The following is a 19298-nucleotide window of genomic DNA, read 5'->3' as shown; positions in this document are numbered from 1 at the left end:
AAGGAAGGAAGGAAGGAAGGAAGGAAGGAAGGAAGGAAGGAAGGAAGGAAATGGGAAAAATAAAAGCTTTCAGTGGATGGTATATGTGCACTTCTAACAGTCCATGTGAATTGAAACTAAAAAAAAAAAAATCATCCATTATCCAAGGCAAGGGGTCCTCTAGGTTCATCACGGCCTCCAAGTATGTGAGGAAATCGCTAAACTTCCCTACTTTGGGTTAGCTCTATTTTCAATTTGCCACCAAAAATTTTTAAGAAAAATATTTTCCCCCCATTTCCCCTTGGATACAAAGAAATCCAGAAGCATGGATCCTAAAACTTGGTGTGGGGTGGGGAGGAGGGGAAGCAGGGAGGTGGGAAGACATTCAGACATTTCAGAATCTGCATCGGATCACTGTCATGGTCTCTACCTGAACTGTTAGTTTCAATGTCTGTGTCTTCGTTAGGCACTCCTGGAGCAGAAAACACTTTCTGCCACATGGATACTGGGGATAATGATATCACATTAATGATCACAGAACAGAATTCTTCATGATAAAATTCCTTATATTTTCTGTAGTGCATAGGCTAATACAATAGCCTTTAACTTTTCAAGGTTTTAAGAATTATTGCCAGCATAGCTTTATAAATCGGAAGGAGAGAAATACAAATAGTGTCTAGAGGCTCAGGGCAAGCCAATATAAAACAGATATTTTCTGTTTAATCCTGTAATGTCTTATTTATACAGTGAAGATTTAATTTTCAAATATTTAAACTTGCTTCTGGCTTTTATCTTGTTCTGGGCTCAGCCCTCTTTGTTTTACATTTTAAAATGTTCTGGGGGGGTTGCCATTACAATATTAACTTGTCTGCCTATTAATTTATTTATGCATAGTTTTAAACACATCTTTTAAAAATGTAGACACTGCCTGGTTTTGGGGAAATGCAATTCTCCTCCGTGTGTGGCTATTCTTTCTTCTCAGTGTCCAAACAGTTTTCCCTGTGTCTTTGAGTCCTCTGGATTTCCAAGTGATAATTAGGTCCAAAATCTTACAAGATAGCCTGGATTGCAAATCTTACAGGGCCACTGAGTTTTGAGAAATTCTTGCAGCTGCAGTTGGGATTATTTCAAATCTGAGAATCCAAAGAATTGCATTTGTTCACACATTGTGGCAGTGGTTAAATGTCCTAACAACAGTGTTACTGAGGTATCTGCTAATGCAAGAGGATAAATAATTATTTTTATAAAATCTGAATCTGAAAAAAAAATGTTAATCTAAGCATGACTAGGCTTACATTTTAGGTTACTGATCTGAGAGTCTTTTAGAATATATATACACACAAAATATTCACTTGGTTTTTCTTTCTATCCAAGAGCCCAGACAGAAGGGCTTTGTGCAAGGGCATAAATATGTTAGTTTGCACTGAGGACATTCATTGTTCCAGATTCTCCTCCTTGATCTGAGCTCTCTCCTCAGAACACTCAGTGCTAATTTGCTGTGTAGGACAGCGTCCAGCAGTGTGGCATTCCTTAATGTTAATCAGTATTAACTAAGGAAAAAGGGTAGGAGAAAGGGAGGGTCTACAGTTAAATAAACTTAGAAGAAAATATGTATTAAACAAAACTGAGCAGGTGCTAGAACTTCTGAGAACCTAGAATACAGCAATGTGCAATTTGAAACTCCAAGAGAGGAAAATATGGTATAGAATTTTTCCATTTTTACCCTATGGGATACATCTTGAGAGAGAGTATGATGCAGTTACTCTTTCCTCTTTATTCACCTCAAATCTGCTCATTATTAAGGTTCATATCCTTCCAGGAGATTCTTCCCAATTCCCTCAGTTAAAGGCCATCCCCACTCCACGGGTACATTATTACCATGCTCTTCAGTTTCCTTGAATTCTCATTCCCTTTCTATACCCCATCATTAAATTTTTAAAAATTTGTTCCCCATTAAATCAAAGCATTTTGAGGTAATGCAACATTCACTATTCACCTGTTTTTTTTCTTTAATAATACCTAATGTAGGGCCCAGAATTATCTACAAACTCAATAAATGTTTGCTGAAAGACTGAGGCCACTTACTTTAAATGTTTACTATTGATCTCAAGAATTCCTCTGGAAAAGAAAATCTGTTTCTTTACCTATTTGAGAATGAGTGGGTTTGACTTTTATTCTTAAATACATATTTAGGCCCAATTTAACATTGATTTTGAATGACAGGGAGAGTGAATCGCCACAACCAAAACTTCTATGTAAGAAATCCAAACTTGACAAAAATCATGCAAGGCTGTTTTTATTAAGCTTTATGTTTTGATTACAGCTAAGTATTTCAAGCATTACTTCATTTGACAAACAGACATGACATTCTAGGAAACATTTCAGCAGACTCCAGTGACGTCAAAACGACTGGGAGAAGAACACATCTACTCTGTCGTGCAAGGGTGTGTTGAAGATGTTAAGGGGTCATTAGAGAGAGAAGCTCCATGACAACTGGTCCTCTTCTAGAACATGATTATCCTGGACAAGTAGCTACAAAAAGAAGCACATCACTATCACAGAGCTTAGAGAGATCTTGCATCAAATCCATCCTTTTTATTACAGATAGGACTTGGGGGTCACATATCAGAAGAAAAAGGATTCATTCAGAATAAGCTACATGTCAAGTTTTCTATGTGTAATTTTAATGCTAATATGATTAGCTGATGTTTAAAAAATCAAATCAAGAAAAGAACAGTTTTATATTTAAAACCCACTACGATATACTAGGGACTGGAGGAGATGCTTGTCCAGTGAGGATTCTTCGCTCCACTCTCCTCGTTCCTTTATGAGTTCTTCTGAGAAATTTTCATCGTGACCGTCTTGACCTCTGTGTATTCATGGAGACCATATTCTCCCCTAGACAAGGGTAAAAAATTAACAGAATTTAGCGCAACAGTACAATTGTATTATAGTCCATGATTTGGTAAAAATTTGTTCTTGCTTATCTGGTTTGGGACAATGGAAAATATTTTCTGTGTTCAGAAGCACGTCACATAGTATCCAGACAACTGTAAAATTTCTGGTCCTACATAAATCCCCTTGTGGGGCAACTTTTTAAAAGTTATTTTTTTGTTTTGCATTTTAAATGAATAGGCACATTCTTTTGGTTTTCACAGAAATTGTCCAATTTTGACAGTGTTGTTTGACTATAAACAAAATCACCACACACACACACACACACACACACACACACACACACACACACAAAGACAGTTCAGTCCAAGAAGAATTTTATCATTTCTAGTTGAGGGTCAAATAAACAAGACATAATAGTACAAGAGGAGAAGTAGTAATATATAATCACTTGAGTAGTGGAGTAAAACTGTAAATTCAAGAAGAGCTTAGCTTAGTGTTTTTACTGTGTATGAGAGGCTCAGAAATGATGAAGAGCTGAAAAATGACCAGGCTTCTATTTTCATTCTAAGGTGCCCTGATAAGGTTTGAAACAAAATATTTTCTAGCTATAGTGTTAACCGTGTCTCTTGACTTTTGGGAAGACAAAACAAATCCTGACTTTTATTGTTAGAGTTTGTTTTTCTCTTCCTTTCTTTTCATTTTTCTTTTTTGTTTGTTTTATTTTGAAGGGAGGGAAGAGAAGGTTCATTGGCCCAATTTCAGACCTTTGGGCTGCTTGTGGGTTTGAGGTTTTTCTATTCATTCAACCACTGCCATTTGCTTATATAACTCTTAAATCCAACCCAAATGATCAAGAATTAACCTGAGTCAATCAATTAGGATCCTAGTTTCTTGTTACTGGGTATATTGGGAGCTCCTACCCATTTTGGATACTGTGATTTACCCTCTGTTGAAGAAATAATGAAAAGCATTGAGCTTCATTTTTCTCTGTATTGTTTTGATGAGAGGATTAAATTGCATGCACATAGGAATACTCTTAAAATCATAACACTCAGGTGCATGCAGGCTTGCAGAAGAAAGTGATCTTGATCCTTTTCTACTCCTCCCTTCTGGTGAGGTAGACAGGTATGTAGAAGACATCTTTTTCTCTTGAGTAACCTAATCTTCTTACACTGATTATTTTCTTGGGCAATTAAGCTTCCAAAAATACCTTCCAAAAGCTTCAATGAACATGTTCTTCAAAGTAATTAAAGGGCTTAGCCTCAGTTTTCTGAAACCCATTAAGGGATAATATTTTAGTAAGTATTTTATCTCACAAAGTTAGACAAATTAGCCCATGATTTTTTGCTAATAGGCTTTCCATTGTATTTTTGGGTTACAGGGACACTTGAAACTCACAGGAGAGTACTAAGTGTGATCACTGTCATAATCAGGTAGGACTAAGTCCCACTCCTCAGTATTCCAATGCATAGACATTTTTGTCTATAATGTAGCATAAACACGTCTGTTTGCACTTCTCATTATCTTGCCAGTCTAGGAGTTACCAGTTTTGTGCTAAAATCCTCAATGTACCAATCACCTGGGACCGTATTAAAATGTTGATTCTGTTTCAGCAGTAGTATTTCCAACGAACTTATACATGATAACCTTACTTCTCCTCCAGGGTCTCCACTGTAGTAAGGTACTAGTAAATAAGTTACATTTGTTTTTTTCACTCTGTACCCAGAACTGAGCCTGGCACTACCTATGTAGGCATAGAGGCAGTGTCTGTTGGACTGACTTGGTGAACGTAATCAAACACAAAATATTCCTGTGAGCTTTGCTCTTAAGTCCAGTAGTTCACAAAATTTGATGCTTCCCTTTTCTGCAAGGGACAGGAAGAAAGAAATAGCGTGTGAGGTGCTGAGAACCAGTTGGGTGTGCAATGATATACTAGTAAAGTCAAGTGACTTAGGTTAACTGAAACGATAATTAGGCACAATTACACACAGGACACAATTTCTACCATTTGACTCATTCCAGTGCCAGCACCATGATCTGAGACCTAAACCCCATTTTGGGCGCTTAGTGTCACCAACGCATTGAGTTCTTGGCCCTTTGAGGACTCTGTTCCCAACTGATCAATTATACCTTTCTATCTTTGAGGATAAATTGTAACTGAGCTTTTGGGAGTGATGTGAGGGTTATTGCTTCAGTAATTTTCTTTAAACATCTTGTAGCAAATGACTTGTTTATTAAGTTCACCAAATTTGGTTTCAAGTAGAAATTAACAGCATCCCATGCTGGGATTTTTGAAGGAAAAAATTACAGACTCTTTTCTTTATATCATATAGATATAGAATATCTTTATTTCTAAAGAAAATAGAATCTTTATTCATTTCCCAGAATTTTAAGAAATTACTGATGTTTCATTCTTGTTTTCCATTCCCTCTTATTTGATTTCTGTATACCTAAAACTGAAAGTTGGATCAAACTGTATTCAACAGAATTGACATATTTGGTCTTTGTTAGTTATTTTGTCCCTTTTGATTGTTTTATCTTCAACTTTCCTAGGGAAATGCCTCAGATAGCTGGGCCGGCAATGAGCTTTGTCTTTCAGAATAATCTAACCTTTGTTACAGTTTTTTGTGCAAAGTAGTTCTGCCAAGGGACTCTCTAATAATGAATATTGCAAAGACAAGAAGCCAGGGAAGGGAGGAACCATTTGCTGAGTCCCCACCTTGTGACAGAACACTGGGCAATGGGCACATGGTGTGTCATTTCACTCTCAAACACCTATCTTACGAGACTTGCTAATTTCACCATTTTAGGAGGAAACGGGGGCTCCAAAGCTGGACAACGTGAAATGGGCTGCGTGGCTAGCAAGAGGTGGAGTTGGGATTCAAGTGCAGGTCCTTTAGTGTCCAGTTCAGCTTCCTGTACTACGCTGTCCTCTGTTTATAGACTTTCTTTTGCCATCCCGCCTCCCCAACAACTTTCTACAGACACCACGGCTTTTCTCTGCTCTACTAATGAAATGTAAGCCAATCTGCTTGAATACAAGACTTCCTAATCGGTATCCTATTTAACTCTGAAATCATACTCTAACTCCATATATTCTCACCAGCCATCCAAGTTCACCAATCCCTCCACATGCCACGTGTAACATTGTGTTCAAGAACGCTCTCTTCTCTGCTTAGCGACATCCTACATTTGTTTCATGCCCTAGATCAAGCCCTGTGTTCTCAGTGGGGTCATCTCTTAACTCTGTCAATGCCAGTAGGTTCTTATCCACTGAGTCCCCACAGGGGTTAACACCATAGAATTTGAAGGAGATCGTGGACCTTGTACATCATTCTCCCCCTCCCACAATTCCTGATCTTCCTCAACGGAGGAAAATGGTGGGAGCTAGAGCAATGCCACAAATGTTATATTCTGCTGGTGCCCAGTTGTTCTGTCCTTCAGTGCCGTGTACTCTGCATTTTATCTACTGTTCTACCTCATGACTTATGAACTCACAGTCTATGGGTTTTTACTTCATCATGTGTGTAGGTTATTTTACAGTAGTTATCTTTTGACATATTCCTCAATGATATGGAAGATGGGAGATGTATCACATTTCTGGGGCTCCTGGGCAAATACTTAACAAACATATATTGAGAAGAAGGATGAATCATTTTATCAGCCTTCTTTTTTACTGGCTTCCAAAAGACGATTGCTTCGTTGTAATTTTGCTGATTTATTTAAATGACAAAGTAGATGGCTACTTAATGCATTCATGACCTTTAGGAACTGAAACTCATTTGTACTTGCTATTTACAGAATGAACAGCTTTAACCATTTTGATTCCATAAGGTTTGTATATGATATGTCTTTTTGCCTCATGACTTCTAAAATGTGTTGATAAATATAAGAAATGTTTAAGAAATAAAATGGTTAAAATTGTTTGAGGAAAATTAACCAAACATATTGTCGCCCCTTTCTGTGTATACATGTGTATATGCACATTACAAAAAGTCTATATACCCAGGTTTCAAGAGCAACTAAAGGCTTGTAAATGATTTTGTATACATATTCTGAGTATAGTCATGAAAACTGTAAAACATGTTTTCCTTAGTCAAATTTCCCTTTCAGCTTATATTTTAGTACAAAAAATAATTAATTGAGGTCATTTAAAATTTTAGATGCAACATCAAAAAGATTTCAACAAATGAGAATCACAATTCTTACACTGAAAAGGTTTTTGAGATAAAGGCACATGATTTGTTTATTTAAGAGGCATATTTAAATGATTGGAGTGTTCTTATATATTTACACTTCTTACAGTCACCAATTTGTAGTTTCCGCCTCCTTTTTGGAAATGTTTCCCAGATAGATTGCATTCTTATAAACAGGAAGAAACTGTAAAAGTTGGCAATATTTCTGTAACCAATGTAAAGTGCTTAGCACAGTCCCTTATGAATATTAGAAGCTTAATATGTTATATCTCCCTTCGTCCATCATTTTTTTGCACTCATGCGCTAAACCCAGGTTTTAAAAGCTAGTTGACAGTAGGACTTTCCAGGGAAGCACAGAGGCAGGTTTAAATTCAAATAGAAACTATAGATTAATTTCCTAGAGTGACAACCATTTTTATGAAGGTAAACAGCTATCTTAATAGAAAGTGATTCTTACAGTTCTCTTCCATTTCCAGACATCTTGAAACCTCCGAAGGGGCACTGGGCAGATACCACACTATAGCAATTCACCCTGAGGAAAAAAAGAGGTATATTATAGATCATACTTAACCTCTGAAATAACTCCTAAATTTGGAATTTTAGAAGTTCATAAAACTCCTTAACCTTGTTCATTTCAATGTAACATACTCAATGTTATTTTTTTTTAAAAAGCAGTCCTACAAATTAGAATGCAGATGTATCTATACTGCCTAGAAAAAAATAGAATGGTGCACCTCCGTGTGTGGGTAGCCATTTTGATAGTACCTCAAGCCCTTGAGAGAGTAGTAATTTGAATGACAATAGAATAGCCAACATAGCATAGGAGAAAGGATGTGGTTTGACAGAGAAAGGAGTTTGTTGGGTGGATGTTCTTTACTGCCTGTATTCATAACCTTTGTAATTCTCTTGAAGACTGTGTACTTAACAGGTGAGAATCAATTACCTTTTGCAATTGTAATATATATCACATGCCTCAGTTTACTTTTTCATCAATTGGGTTCATAAATTACTTAAGCATGCTGTGACAGAGGTTGGATTTCACTATTAATTTGTTTCTTCCTTGCGCTATTTCATAAAACTTTAAAGATGCTTATATGAACAAATATAATGACAAAAACATGAATAATTAGAATTAAAGAAACACATTATGACAGAAGTTCAGGTCAAGGCAGAAAGGTTAGAATGTATTTTTGCAGGACATGAATAATTTGTTTAAATTTCTTGGTGGCCAAAGTCAACAGCAAAATACAATTACCTATATGATTCTCATTGTATATAAGAGGAAAAATATATTATTTAAAGGAGAAACAATATTTTTAAATACTTCCTCTCTTTTGATGTTATTATAATAGACGAACAGCAATGTGACTTTTAAATACATTGTATTATGCATGAAGTCTGGTTATTAATTTGATTCTGAAATAATATTCACACATTTCCTCAGTAAAACATTTACAGTCCCAATCCCCAGAGCTCCCTTTTCTCATGGAACTACAGATTCTTATCCACGTCTCTCCTTCTGGAACGTAGTTCCTTAAATAAATGTATGCTTTCAAAAGACAACTTGCCTCAGTTTTGTTTAATTGCCCTTTAAACTGCAAAACCAGATCCCTACTCTGAAATTATGGGTAAAATCCCAGCAACCTTGGGATTCAATAGCTATCTTGAATACACCAAGTGGAAACTATTTCTGGGACAATGCCAGAACTAGAATTATGTTCTAGAATAAATAGCAGTAAGAATATGCCTCTGTTTTCATAGCAGAGTAATCCTGACTGGGGATTTCCATGCCACTGGGCAGAATGATGTCCTAAGCTTCCTGATCCCAGCAGGCATGTAGCATCCCAAAGTCAAAACCCTGAAACTTGTCTTTGTTAAAAGGTGACAAAAATGAGTTTACTCTTTTGTCCCTATACTGGAAATGAAACTATTTTAGTTTAGGTAAATGGAGAATGAAGAAATACTCAGTTGGAGACAACTGCAAGTTCAAAATAATTGTCCTGGCCAATTTGTTCTCCTTCTACAGTCCTTTATGTTATAAAGAAGGGAGGCTCCAAGCCCACAAATCCTGGCATGGCCCCTTAGTACCTAGTTGATGCTGGGAAAGGTGTCTGGCCTCTCAAACATATGCTTTTTCTCCTGTACAACTGAAGTGACAGTACTTAATTCGGTTACTTCAAGGCATAAGTAAGACGATGCACCAAATGTGCTTCTTAGAGTGGTTGGCACACAGCAAGTGTTGAGTCACTGGAGATAATATACATACATGCGTTAGTAATGTTGAATCCTACAAATAATTTTATCACAGGGAAATCCCACTTTAATCATTATCCATACTGATTATTTAAGAAGACTTTGCTTGATTTTAAGTCTCTGAAGGAAAGCATCCCACTATAGAAAGAATTAGGCTTTTGAGAAATTTCTCAGTCCTGGCTGCATACTAGAATCACATGGGAGCTTTGAAAAATGCTCTTTAAATAAAAAGCATTAAATAAAAGTCCAGAATCAATCACAGAGATTGATATAATTGATAGAATTTATGGGCACCACCCTCTGCCAAATCATTTTATTATTTTTAAATCTCCCCAGTTGACTCTAATATACAACCGGGTTGAGAATCACTACTTTAGAGTCATGAAATAGGTCTGCATCTTGGCAGCCATTTACTTTGTGAGCTTTTTTTTTTCTTTTTTTCTTTTTTTTTTTAATATTTATTCATTTTTTGAGAGACAGAGTATGAGTGGGGTAGGGGCACAGAGAGAGGAAGACACAGAATCCAAAGCAGGCTCCAGGCTCTGAGCTGACAGCACAGAGCCTGATGCCCAGGCTCCAGGCTCTGAGCTGACAGCACAGAGCCTGATGCCGGGCTCGAACTCACGAATGTGAGATCATGACCTGGGCCAAAGTCCGATGCTTAAACGACTGAGTCACCCAGGTGCCCCTTGTGTGAGCTTTGATCAATGACCTGACTTCACTAAGCTTCAATTTTTCATTGACAAATTTGACATAATGATTACACAATTGTTCTGAAGTGAAACAAGATTATGAACATAAGGAACACAGACTAGTGCCCAGCATATTAATTAATGGTGGCTCTTTGATTAGGAAAAAAGATTTCAGAGCTACAGAGAGAGGTAAGAACTGCTTGACTGTCTCTTAATGATAAATACTTTTCAATGTCCAGTGTATTTTTAGCCTGAGTAGATGTGACTTATTATCAGGAAAGAAAATAATCTTTGAAAATTGACAAAACTGAGGGGACAAAGTGAGGTTTGGGGAGGGAGGGGATTGCCAACAAAGCTGTCCGGAGATTGGGGGCTGGACAGAAGAGTAACAGTGTGAGAGGCATAGCCTTAGACTATAAAATTCAGAGATATAAATAAAGATATAATATAAATCATAGGACACCAGTCCATTAAGCATTCAACTCCAGCTCAGGTCATGATCTCACGGTCTGTGGGTTTGAGCCCTGCATCCCACTCTGTGCTGACAGCTCAAGGCCTGGAGCCTGCTTCGGATTCTGCATCTCCCTCTCTCTCTCTGCCCTCTCCTGCTTGTGCTCTTTCTCTCCCCCACCCCAGTCTCTCTCAAAACAGGTATAAGTCAGTTAAACATGAATAGACACATTCCTCAAAACCCACTATGTTCTCCCAGATTAAGACCTGCAGACACTTCTAAAGATCTTAGAAAAAGAAACTGATACAATAATTAAATGTTTTCTGACATAGGGACATTGAATAAATATTGTTCTAGCATTTAATTAACTTGATTAAAGCAGAACTTTCATCTCCTTTGTGTATAGCATAGTGCCAAGTACCTAGAAATTCGTTAACATTTATACTATATTAGCCAAACAATAACATATTTGGGGAAGCAATTTAGGAAACTAGATAGAAAATATCCTTCTGAAGCTCTTCAATTATACTTTGCTCTTTGCTTTGATTTTTATTATTATTTTGTTTTGTATTGTTTTGCTTGCTTTTGGTTTGCTTTGGTTTCTAAGGTAGCAACTGCTTATCCAGCAGACTATGTGCCCCTAGGACAAAAATCAAAGTCTGAAAAAATTCAAAGTGAGGGGCAGCCCAAAACAGTAGTAGAAGATCATCTTGAACTTACCTTTCTCCATGGATACATACATAAACAATTTAACTTTACACTTAAAGAAACCAAAAAAAAAAAAAAAAAAAAGGAACACTGAAACCTAAAGTTAGTAGAAGGAAGCACATAATAAAGGTCATAGTGGAAAGAAGTGAAATAGAGACTGGAAAGACAGAAGAAAAGATCCATAAAATGAAGAGCATGCTCTTTGTTTTTTAAATCTTTACTTATTTATTTATTTATTTTGAGAGAGAGGGAGCCTGTGTGTGAGAGCAGGGGAGGGGCAGAGGGAGAGAGAGAGAAAGGGGTGATGGAATCCCAAGCAGGCTTCACACTCAGTGCAGAGCCTCAGGACAGTGAGAGCTGGACCTGATCCAAAATTAAGAGTCAGATGCTGGACTGAATGAGCCATACAGGTGGTCCAAGAGCATGTTCTTTAAAAAGATAAACCAAATTGACAAACTTTTAGCTAGACTCACCAAGAGCAAAAGAGAAAGATTAAAAAAATAAAATGAAAAATGAAAGAAGAAAAGTTACAACAGTACTACACAAATAGAAAAGATCATAAGAGAATACTGTGAATTATACACCAATAAATTGAACTATGTAGAAGAAATACATAAATTCCAAAAAATACAAATAAGAGTTTCTCAGGACTGAATCATGAAAAGTGATAAAAGCCATATACGACAAGCTCACAGCTAAGATCAAACTAAATGGTGAAATGCTGAAAGTTTTTCCTTTAAGATCAAGAGCAAGAAAAGGATATTCACTCTTGTCACTTTTATTCAACATACTATTGGACGTCCTCACCAGAGAGATTAGGCAACAGAAGGAAAGAAATCTATCCAAATAGGAGAGGAAGAAGTAAAACAGTCACTACTTACAGATAACATGATTTTATATATAGAAAACCTTATAGACTCCATGAAAAAACTCCACAAAAATAAGTTGCATTTCTATACACTAACAATGAAATATCAAAAAAAAAATTTTAAGTCTCATTTATAATTGTATGATGAAGAAAAATACTTAGGAATAAGTTAAACCAAGGAAGTAAAAGACCTATTTACTGAAAACTATAAAACCCTGATGAAAGAAATAGAAGAAGATCCAAATAAATGGAAAGATATTTTGTGCTCATGAATTGGAAGAATTAATATTGTTAAAATGTCCATAAGCAATCTACAGATTTAATACAATTCCTATCAAAATGTTCACAACATTTTTCACAGATACAGAACAAACAATTCAAAAATTTGTGTGGAACTACAAAAGATCCTTAAAAGCCAAAGCAATCTTGAAAAAGAAAGATCAATCTGGAGACATTTGTCTCCTCAATTTCAAACTATACTACAAAGCAATAGTAATTAAAACGGTGTCATATTAGCATAAAAACAGACACACAGACCAATGGGACAGAACAACCCCCCCCAGTAAGCCCATGCATATATACTAAATAGATTTATCACAAATGAGGCGAGAAAAGACAATGGGCAAAGGACACTCTCTTCAATCAGTGGTGTTGAGAAATACATGCAAAAAATGGCTCTAGGCCACTGTGGTTCACCATACACAAAAATAACCCAAAATAAATTAAAGCCTTGAATTTAGACTTGAAGCCATAAAATCTTAGAAAAAACATAAGTGGTAAGCAATAAATTTTTGAGTCTGACTCTACAAGCGAAGTCAAGAAAAACAAAAATAAACATCAACATAAAGAGCTCCTGCATGGCAAAGGAAACCATAAACAAAATGAAGGCAGCCTACTGAATGGGAGAAAATATTTTCAAATCATCTATCTAGTAAGAGATTGACATGCAAAATACATCAAGAACTCATACAACAAACAATCCTAAACCAAACAGTCCAACAGAAAAATGGGGAGAGGCTCTAAAAAGACATTTTTCCAAAGCAGATATGTAGATGGAAAACAGACCCATGAAAAGATGCTCGACATCACTAATTATCAAGGAAATGCAAATTGAAACCACTTGAGATACTACCTCAGGCTGTAAGATTTCACTTACGTGTGGAATTTTTAAAAATCCAAATAAGCAGAAGAAAACTTATAGATACTGGCAGTAGCCAGAAGGGCAGAGGATTGGAGGTGGGAGATACATGTGAAGTGGGGCCAAGACATACACACGTCCAGGTATAAAATAAATAGGTCATGGGGATATAATGTACAACATGGCAACTATAGTTCATAACTTTCTATTACATATTTGATAAAGTTGCCAAGACAGTAAATCTTAAACGTTCTCATCACAAGAAAAAACATTTTAATTTTGTAGAGTGACTGATGATAGCTAGGTTATTGTGGTGATCGCTTTGGAGTGGATACAAATATTGTGTTGTATGCCTGAAACTAATATAATGTCAATACCTCAAAAATAAATAAGGAAATAAACAAAAGGGTTCAAAGTAGCATGTTAATGCAGTTACCATCAAACCGGCAGTATGACGTAGATTTGACTTACCACACTGTCCCAGCCTGCAGAGCGGCGGAGACTGTTACGGCTTTATCCACATCTTTGGTAAAGATCCCTGCTGATAAGCCATAGAGAGTATTGTTTGCTCTCTTGATCACTTCGTCTAAAGATTTAAATTTCATGATTTGCTGCACTGGTCCAAATATCTAGACCATAAAAAAATGAATGAAATAAATCAAAGTAGCAGGTTAAAACTAAATATTTTAAATGGCATTGTAGTTTTCTTCCCCTATAAACCATCCTAAATCAAGATTTTACTTCTTGTTTTAAAGTTTAGGAATCAAAATGGTAGCTCCTGCATGGCAGGTTAGGACAGGCAATGGTCATGGATGAAATTCCCTTTGGAACAAAATGGGGTACAAATAAAGAAGGCAATGTTTGTTTTCTTGTTGTTGGAATTAGACTTCCAAGACCTACCATTGCACATAAAGCCATTAACTTCAGAGTTTCTTTTACATTTAGGAATATTTCCTATTCTCTCTCAAGTTTTCCACATCACCCAAATCTCTAATAAACCCAAGACACCAATACTTGTTCTACTGGATAACTGAATAAGCAGTAATTGATAATAATTATTTTGTTTTAGATAGCAGTGTACCATCAGGTGAAATCTCACGTGATCTACTCGACTTAGGTCTTTTCATAACCAGTCAAATTAGGTGAAACAACATGAATTTTTGTTCAGATTCTACCCTTTGGCTAAATCTTATGCAAGTCACATGTACCAAACAAAATGGTCTATTACTGTAAGAGCTTAAACCCTCAACTCTAAACAATGTAATGACACGTGGTTTCATTAACAATGACAATAATCACAGGATAGGAAAAAAAACACAATTTGCTCATCTAAGCCTTAATTACTCTCACTTTTGCTAGATTCTCTAGCTAGTTCAGCCCAAAGTCAACTTATTCTGTATCTCATCTCCAGATGGGAGAAAAGCAACGGAGTTTTCTCTTAAAAATTAAGCTCCTGTATTATGTTTTTATAAGGTATATATTAAAACTAAATGAAGAGGGGTCCTTCTGAGTGTTACTAGAATTTTCTTGGAAATGTAAATTAGGGAAGGCAAAAATCAGGGTTCATCACTGATCTGAGTATTGGAATTTGGGGGCTCCCATTCCATAGAGGCTGAGTGCAAATCCTAAGGCTGTAAATCTTTTTTTTTAATGTTTTTAATTTATTTTTGAGAGACAGAGAGAGACAGTGTGAACAGGGGAGGGTCAGAGAGAGAGAAGGAGACACAGAATCTGAAGCAGACTCCAGGCTCTGAGCTAGCTGTCAGCACAGAGCCCGACACAGGGCTCGAACCCACGAACAGCAAGATCATGACCTGAGCCAAAGCCTGATGCTTAACCTACTGAGCCACGCAGGCGCCCCCTAAGGCTGTAAATCTAATTATAATACTATAGCCTGGGAACCAGATGTATAGCAGCAGCTGTAATAAATATGTTAATCTCTTACATAATTTTAATTGAGTACAGCACGTGATTCAAGTCTTCTTTGAAATAAGCAAAGCTACTCTACCATGTATATTGTAGAAACACAATACATGTTTCATTGAATGAAAGGTGTTTTTCTTTGTTCTTTCCCATGGTATGCAGAACAGAAGCTTTAAAAAGACAAATATTTGTCAACACATGCAAAAATTATATGCAAATAAATGCAAAAAATCAGTTGAGGGCTGAATTGATGTGGAGAAACTGCTTGATTATCCACATGCATCTGTTTTGTTTTTGCTTTATTTTTGCTGTTTGCAAATTTGATTCTGCACTTTTCCCCTTCCTTGATAGCGTTTTGGGGAATAGAGAAAACAACCCTTCCGGACTCTCTGGTTTATCATAAGCATGAAATACAAGTTCACTGAATGAAAAGATTATGATTCAGTACGTTTGAGTTGGCAGCACCTTGTTGTTGTAGCACGAATTGTGTAACACCTTCATAGTCTGAAGCCACTGCATCTATCTTTGTATTTATTAAAACCCCTCTCTCCACGAGATAGATTATTTATAATTCCGAAATGCAGATTAGCCTTTTCTAGTTATGCATCATACCTCTGGATAATGTCTTCCTAATGTTAATTGATTTGTGCTCACAAAATATTTAACTGCAGTATATTTGTCTAGGAAAATCAGGAAGTGCAAGAGCTGAAAACAGAGCCAGGAGCATAGGGAAGGGGAGGAGTAATGTAGGGGATGAATGTTATTTTCAATTATATGATGGCTTTTATGTGTAGAAGGGCATAGAGCAGATACGAGGCCAACAAGTAAAACATAAGAGGAGGGATACGTATGCGACCTGGAGCAGAACTTTCTAATGCTAGCATTGTCCGAACATGGAAACGCCTAAGAAATAATGAGTTACCTGTTGATGAATTTGTTTAAAGAGACACTGGCTGGCCATTAGTCAGGAGCAAACTGATAGACATAGTATGCGATTGGAGAGGTATGCTTAAGAGATCCTTCTGGTTTGATGATGCTATTTATAATTCTGTAACAGTAACAAGTCACCTAAGTAAGCTCTTTGACTCTTGATTACCTCATCTATAAATTTGAGTTTTGGCCTAAATCATTCGTAATGTTCCTTCTAACGTTAACACTCTACTACCTTTTATCAGAAAGGTTCCCACGTGGGCCATGGGATTCTACACTGTCAGGATAGGTGGGATTGGATGGATAACAAAGTTAATATGAGCAACAGTAGGTCACAATAGAAAGAGTGGGGAAAGGTGGTCAATGAGAATTAGCTGTACTCCCAAGCTGCCTTCAGCTAACCGTGTGACCTACCCCTTTCTACTGCAGCCCTTAGATTTTTCATTTACAATTTAGGAGGACAACAAGAATCCTAAATCATAGCATAGTTGAGTCTGTGGATCAAAGGAGAACTCAAGACACACAAGGCATGATACAAAGAGGTTCAAAAAAGTTTGACATGTATATATAACATGTCACATAACAAATATAATATATATATATATATATATATATAACTGAAAACAAATACCATGTCAATATTTAGGCAAATTATTGGATCAAGCAATTATGTTTAATTTTATTTAGTTATAAGTCACAAAAATGTAACATAGAAATTATTCACCTTATAAATGTTATGAAATTTTCATTAGAAAAATAATACCACTCTAAGTAGGTATTCCCAGTGCTTCTGGGAAGAAAAGACTAAAGAAAAAAATATAATAATAATATTCCTCTGCAGAAGTTGATGTGAGAATTAAATGAGAATATTTATATTTATATTAAATATTTTATATTTATTTATAAAAATATTATATACACTAAACTTTAGAAAATGAATACAAATGCCATCAACATAAATATGTATTTATGATATAGGTAAAATATTTATGTTTAATATATTTCATAGGAACATATTTATGTTTTAAGTTGGCATTGATAAGGCACTTAGCACTCTATCTAGCTTATAGTGAGTAATCACCGAAAGGTTCTTATTATTAAGAAAAACAAACAAAACTATAGACCAATATCCCTCAGACTACAGACCAATAGTAACTACAGCAAATATTCTTAAAAAGTATTAGCAAGTAGTATTCAGCAATACATAAAAAGAATTACACACCATTACCAAGTGAGATTCATTCCAGAGATGTAAGCCTTGTTCATTATTAAAAAATCAATTAATATAATACATCACATTGGTAGAATGAAGAAAAAAATACCACATAATCATCTCAGTTAATACAGAAAAAGCATTTGACAAAATCCATTCTCCTTTTCCTCTCAACAAATCAGGAATAGAAAGGCACGTCCAAAACCTGATTAAGGGCATTTATGAAAATCTCACAGTTAATGTCATACTCAATGGCAAAGACTGAATGCTTTTCCCAATGATGGGGGACAAAGCAAAAGTGCCCACTCTTGCGACTCTTATTCGACATGAAGCTACACAGCTAAAATTAAAACTAATGGAAACATTTAATGTGAGCCAGGATGTTGGGAAACTGGGCTGCTCACACATTGCTAATGGGAATGTGAAAGGGTTCAGCCACTCTGGAAACCAGTTGGCCAGTTTCTTTAAAAATTTCATCTACCATATGACCCAGTAATTGTACTCCTGGGCATTTATCTCAGAGAAGGGAAGACTTTAGGTTCTTACAAAAGCCTGTGCACCAATGTTTATAGCAGCATTATTCATAGTCACCCCAAATGGAAAACAACCCACAAGTTCTTCAGTAGGTGAATAGTTAAATGGTGGTACATCCATCCATACAGCAGAGTACTACTCTGCAGTAAAAAGGAACAAACTATCATTATAAGCAATGACGTAGTTGAATCTAGAAAGTTAAGCTGAGTGAAGAAAAACAAAGAAGTCAATTGGGAAAGGTTGCATGGAGTATGAATCTACCTATGAAAAATTCTTGAAACGACAGAATAATAGAAATGGAGAACAGATTTGTGGTTAAGGAAAAGCCTAGGGTGAAGGATAGTGTGGTATAGGGGATACATGGGTTTGACTAATAACGAAACATGAGGGATTCATGTGGTGAGAAAATCTTTGGTGTTTCAATGTCACCATACCTGCTGTGACATCATGCTATTGTTGTGTAAGATGTTACCATTTGAAGGAGACTGGGTGAAAAGCACATGGGACCCATCTGCATTATTTCTCATAACAGCAGTTGAATCTACATTTATCTCAAAATAAGAGGCTTAATTTTTTTCAAGTATTTTTTTTAAATTCTAGCTAGTGTATATTGGTTTCAGGAGTAGAATTTAACAATTCATCATTTACATATAACACCCATGCACATCACAATAGGTGCCCTCATTTTTTTAAAAATCCTGCATATCGAGGGCATCTGGGTGGCTCAGTGGGTTAAGTCCAACTCTTGACTCAGGTCATGATCTCATGGTTCATGAGTTTGAAGCCCATGTCAGGATCTGTGCTGGCAGTGCAGAGCCTGCTCAAGACTCTCTCTCTCCCTCTTTCTGCTCCTCCAAGCTCTCTCTCTCTCAAAATAAATAAACTTAAAAAAATTTTTAAAAATCTCATTTAATCCTTTTACAATAATCTTCAAATACATTATTTCCAGAGGAGAAAAAGGAACAATGAAGATGAAGTTTTCTTTTCCAATACTTTAAAGCTGTGGAAGAAGCACCCAGAAATTGTTAAGCGTCCTGATCCATCCTTAACTGGAAACTCTTGGCTGGCCTCATGACTTCCTTACTATTTTGAGTCTTGATTACAAATAAACGTTTATCAGTAACAGAAATGCAAAGTAATATACAAATTAAGAAAGATGTTAAAAGAACTGAGAATTTTAAAGGGACACTTTATACACACACGTAGACAAAATATGGCAGCAGAATGAAAACATTTACCTCCTCCTTGGCAATGCGCATCTCATCTGTAACATTAGAGAAGACTGTGGGCTGGATGAAGTAACCTTTGTTCCCCCATGGGCCTCCGCCACACTCCAGTTTGGCCCCTTCTTTCTTCCCACTCTCAATGAGGTCAAGTATTTTTTCGTATTGTTCCTTGTCAATCTATTTGAAAAATGTAATGTGGAAATGAAAATAAGTGAATGAATTAAGAAAATAATACATTACCCAGCCTGTTAACAAGGGCTTCAAAATGCTTGAATATTGCTATTAAGTC

The 19298-nt window shown here is 36.2% G+C and overlaps 1 protein-coding gene across 1 annotated transcript in view; it reads right to left on the bottom strand.

Moving 5' to 3' along the window:
* Nucleotides 1–2258: 2258 nt before the first annotated feature.
* ALDH1A1 (aldehyde dehydrogenase 1 family member A1) overlaps nt 2259–19298 on the bottom strand; it is a 56475-nt gene continuing 39435 nt past the window's right edge. Inside the window, exons 10-13 of the mRNA XM_029920921.1 lie at nt 19022–19186; nt 13655–13812; nt 7531–7605; nt 2259–2877 (exon numbers count right to left, since the gene is read on the bottom strand). Coding sequence (XP_029776781.1) covers nt 2805–2877; nt 7531–7605; nt 13655–13812; nt 19022–19186 — 471 coding nt within the window. The 3' untranslated portion in view covers nt 2259–2804. The remainder of the gene's footprint in view (nt 2878–7530; nt 7606–13654; nt 13813–19021; nt 19187–19298) is intronic.

This window comes from Suricata suricatta, chromosome 13 (genome assembly GCF_006229205.1).
Source record: "Suricata suricatta isolate VVHF042 chromosome 13, meerkat_22Aug2017_6uvM2_HiC, whole genome shotgun sequence".
NCBI lineage: Eukaryota > Metazoa > Chordata > Mammalia > Carnivora > Herpestidae > Suricata > Suricata suricatta.
Note: the sequence above shows the minus strand (reverse complement) of the source record. Positions and strands in the feature narration are given on the sequence as shown.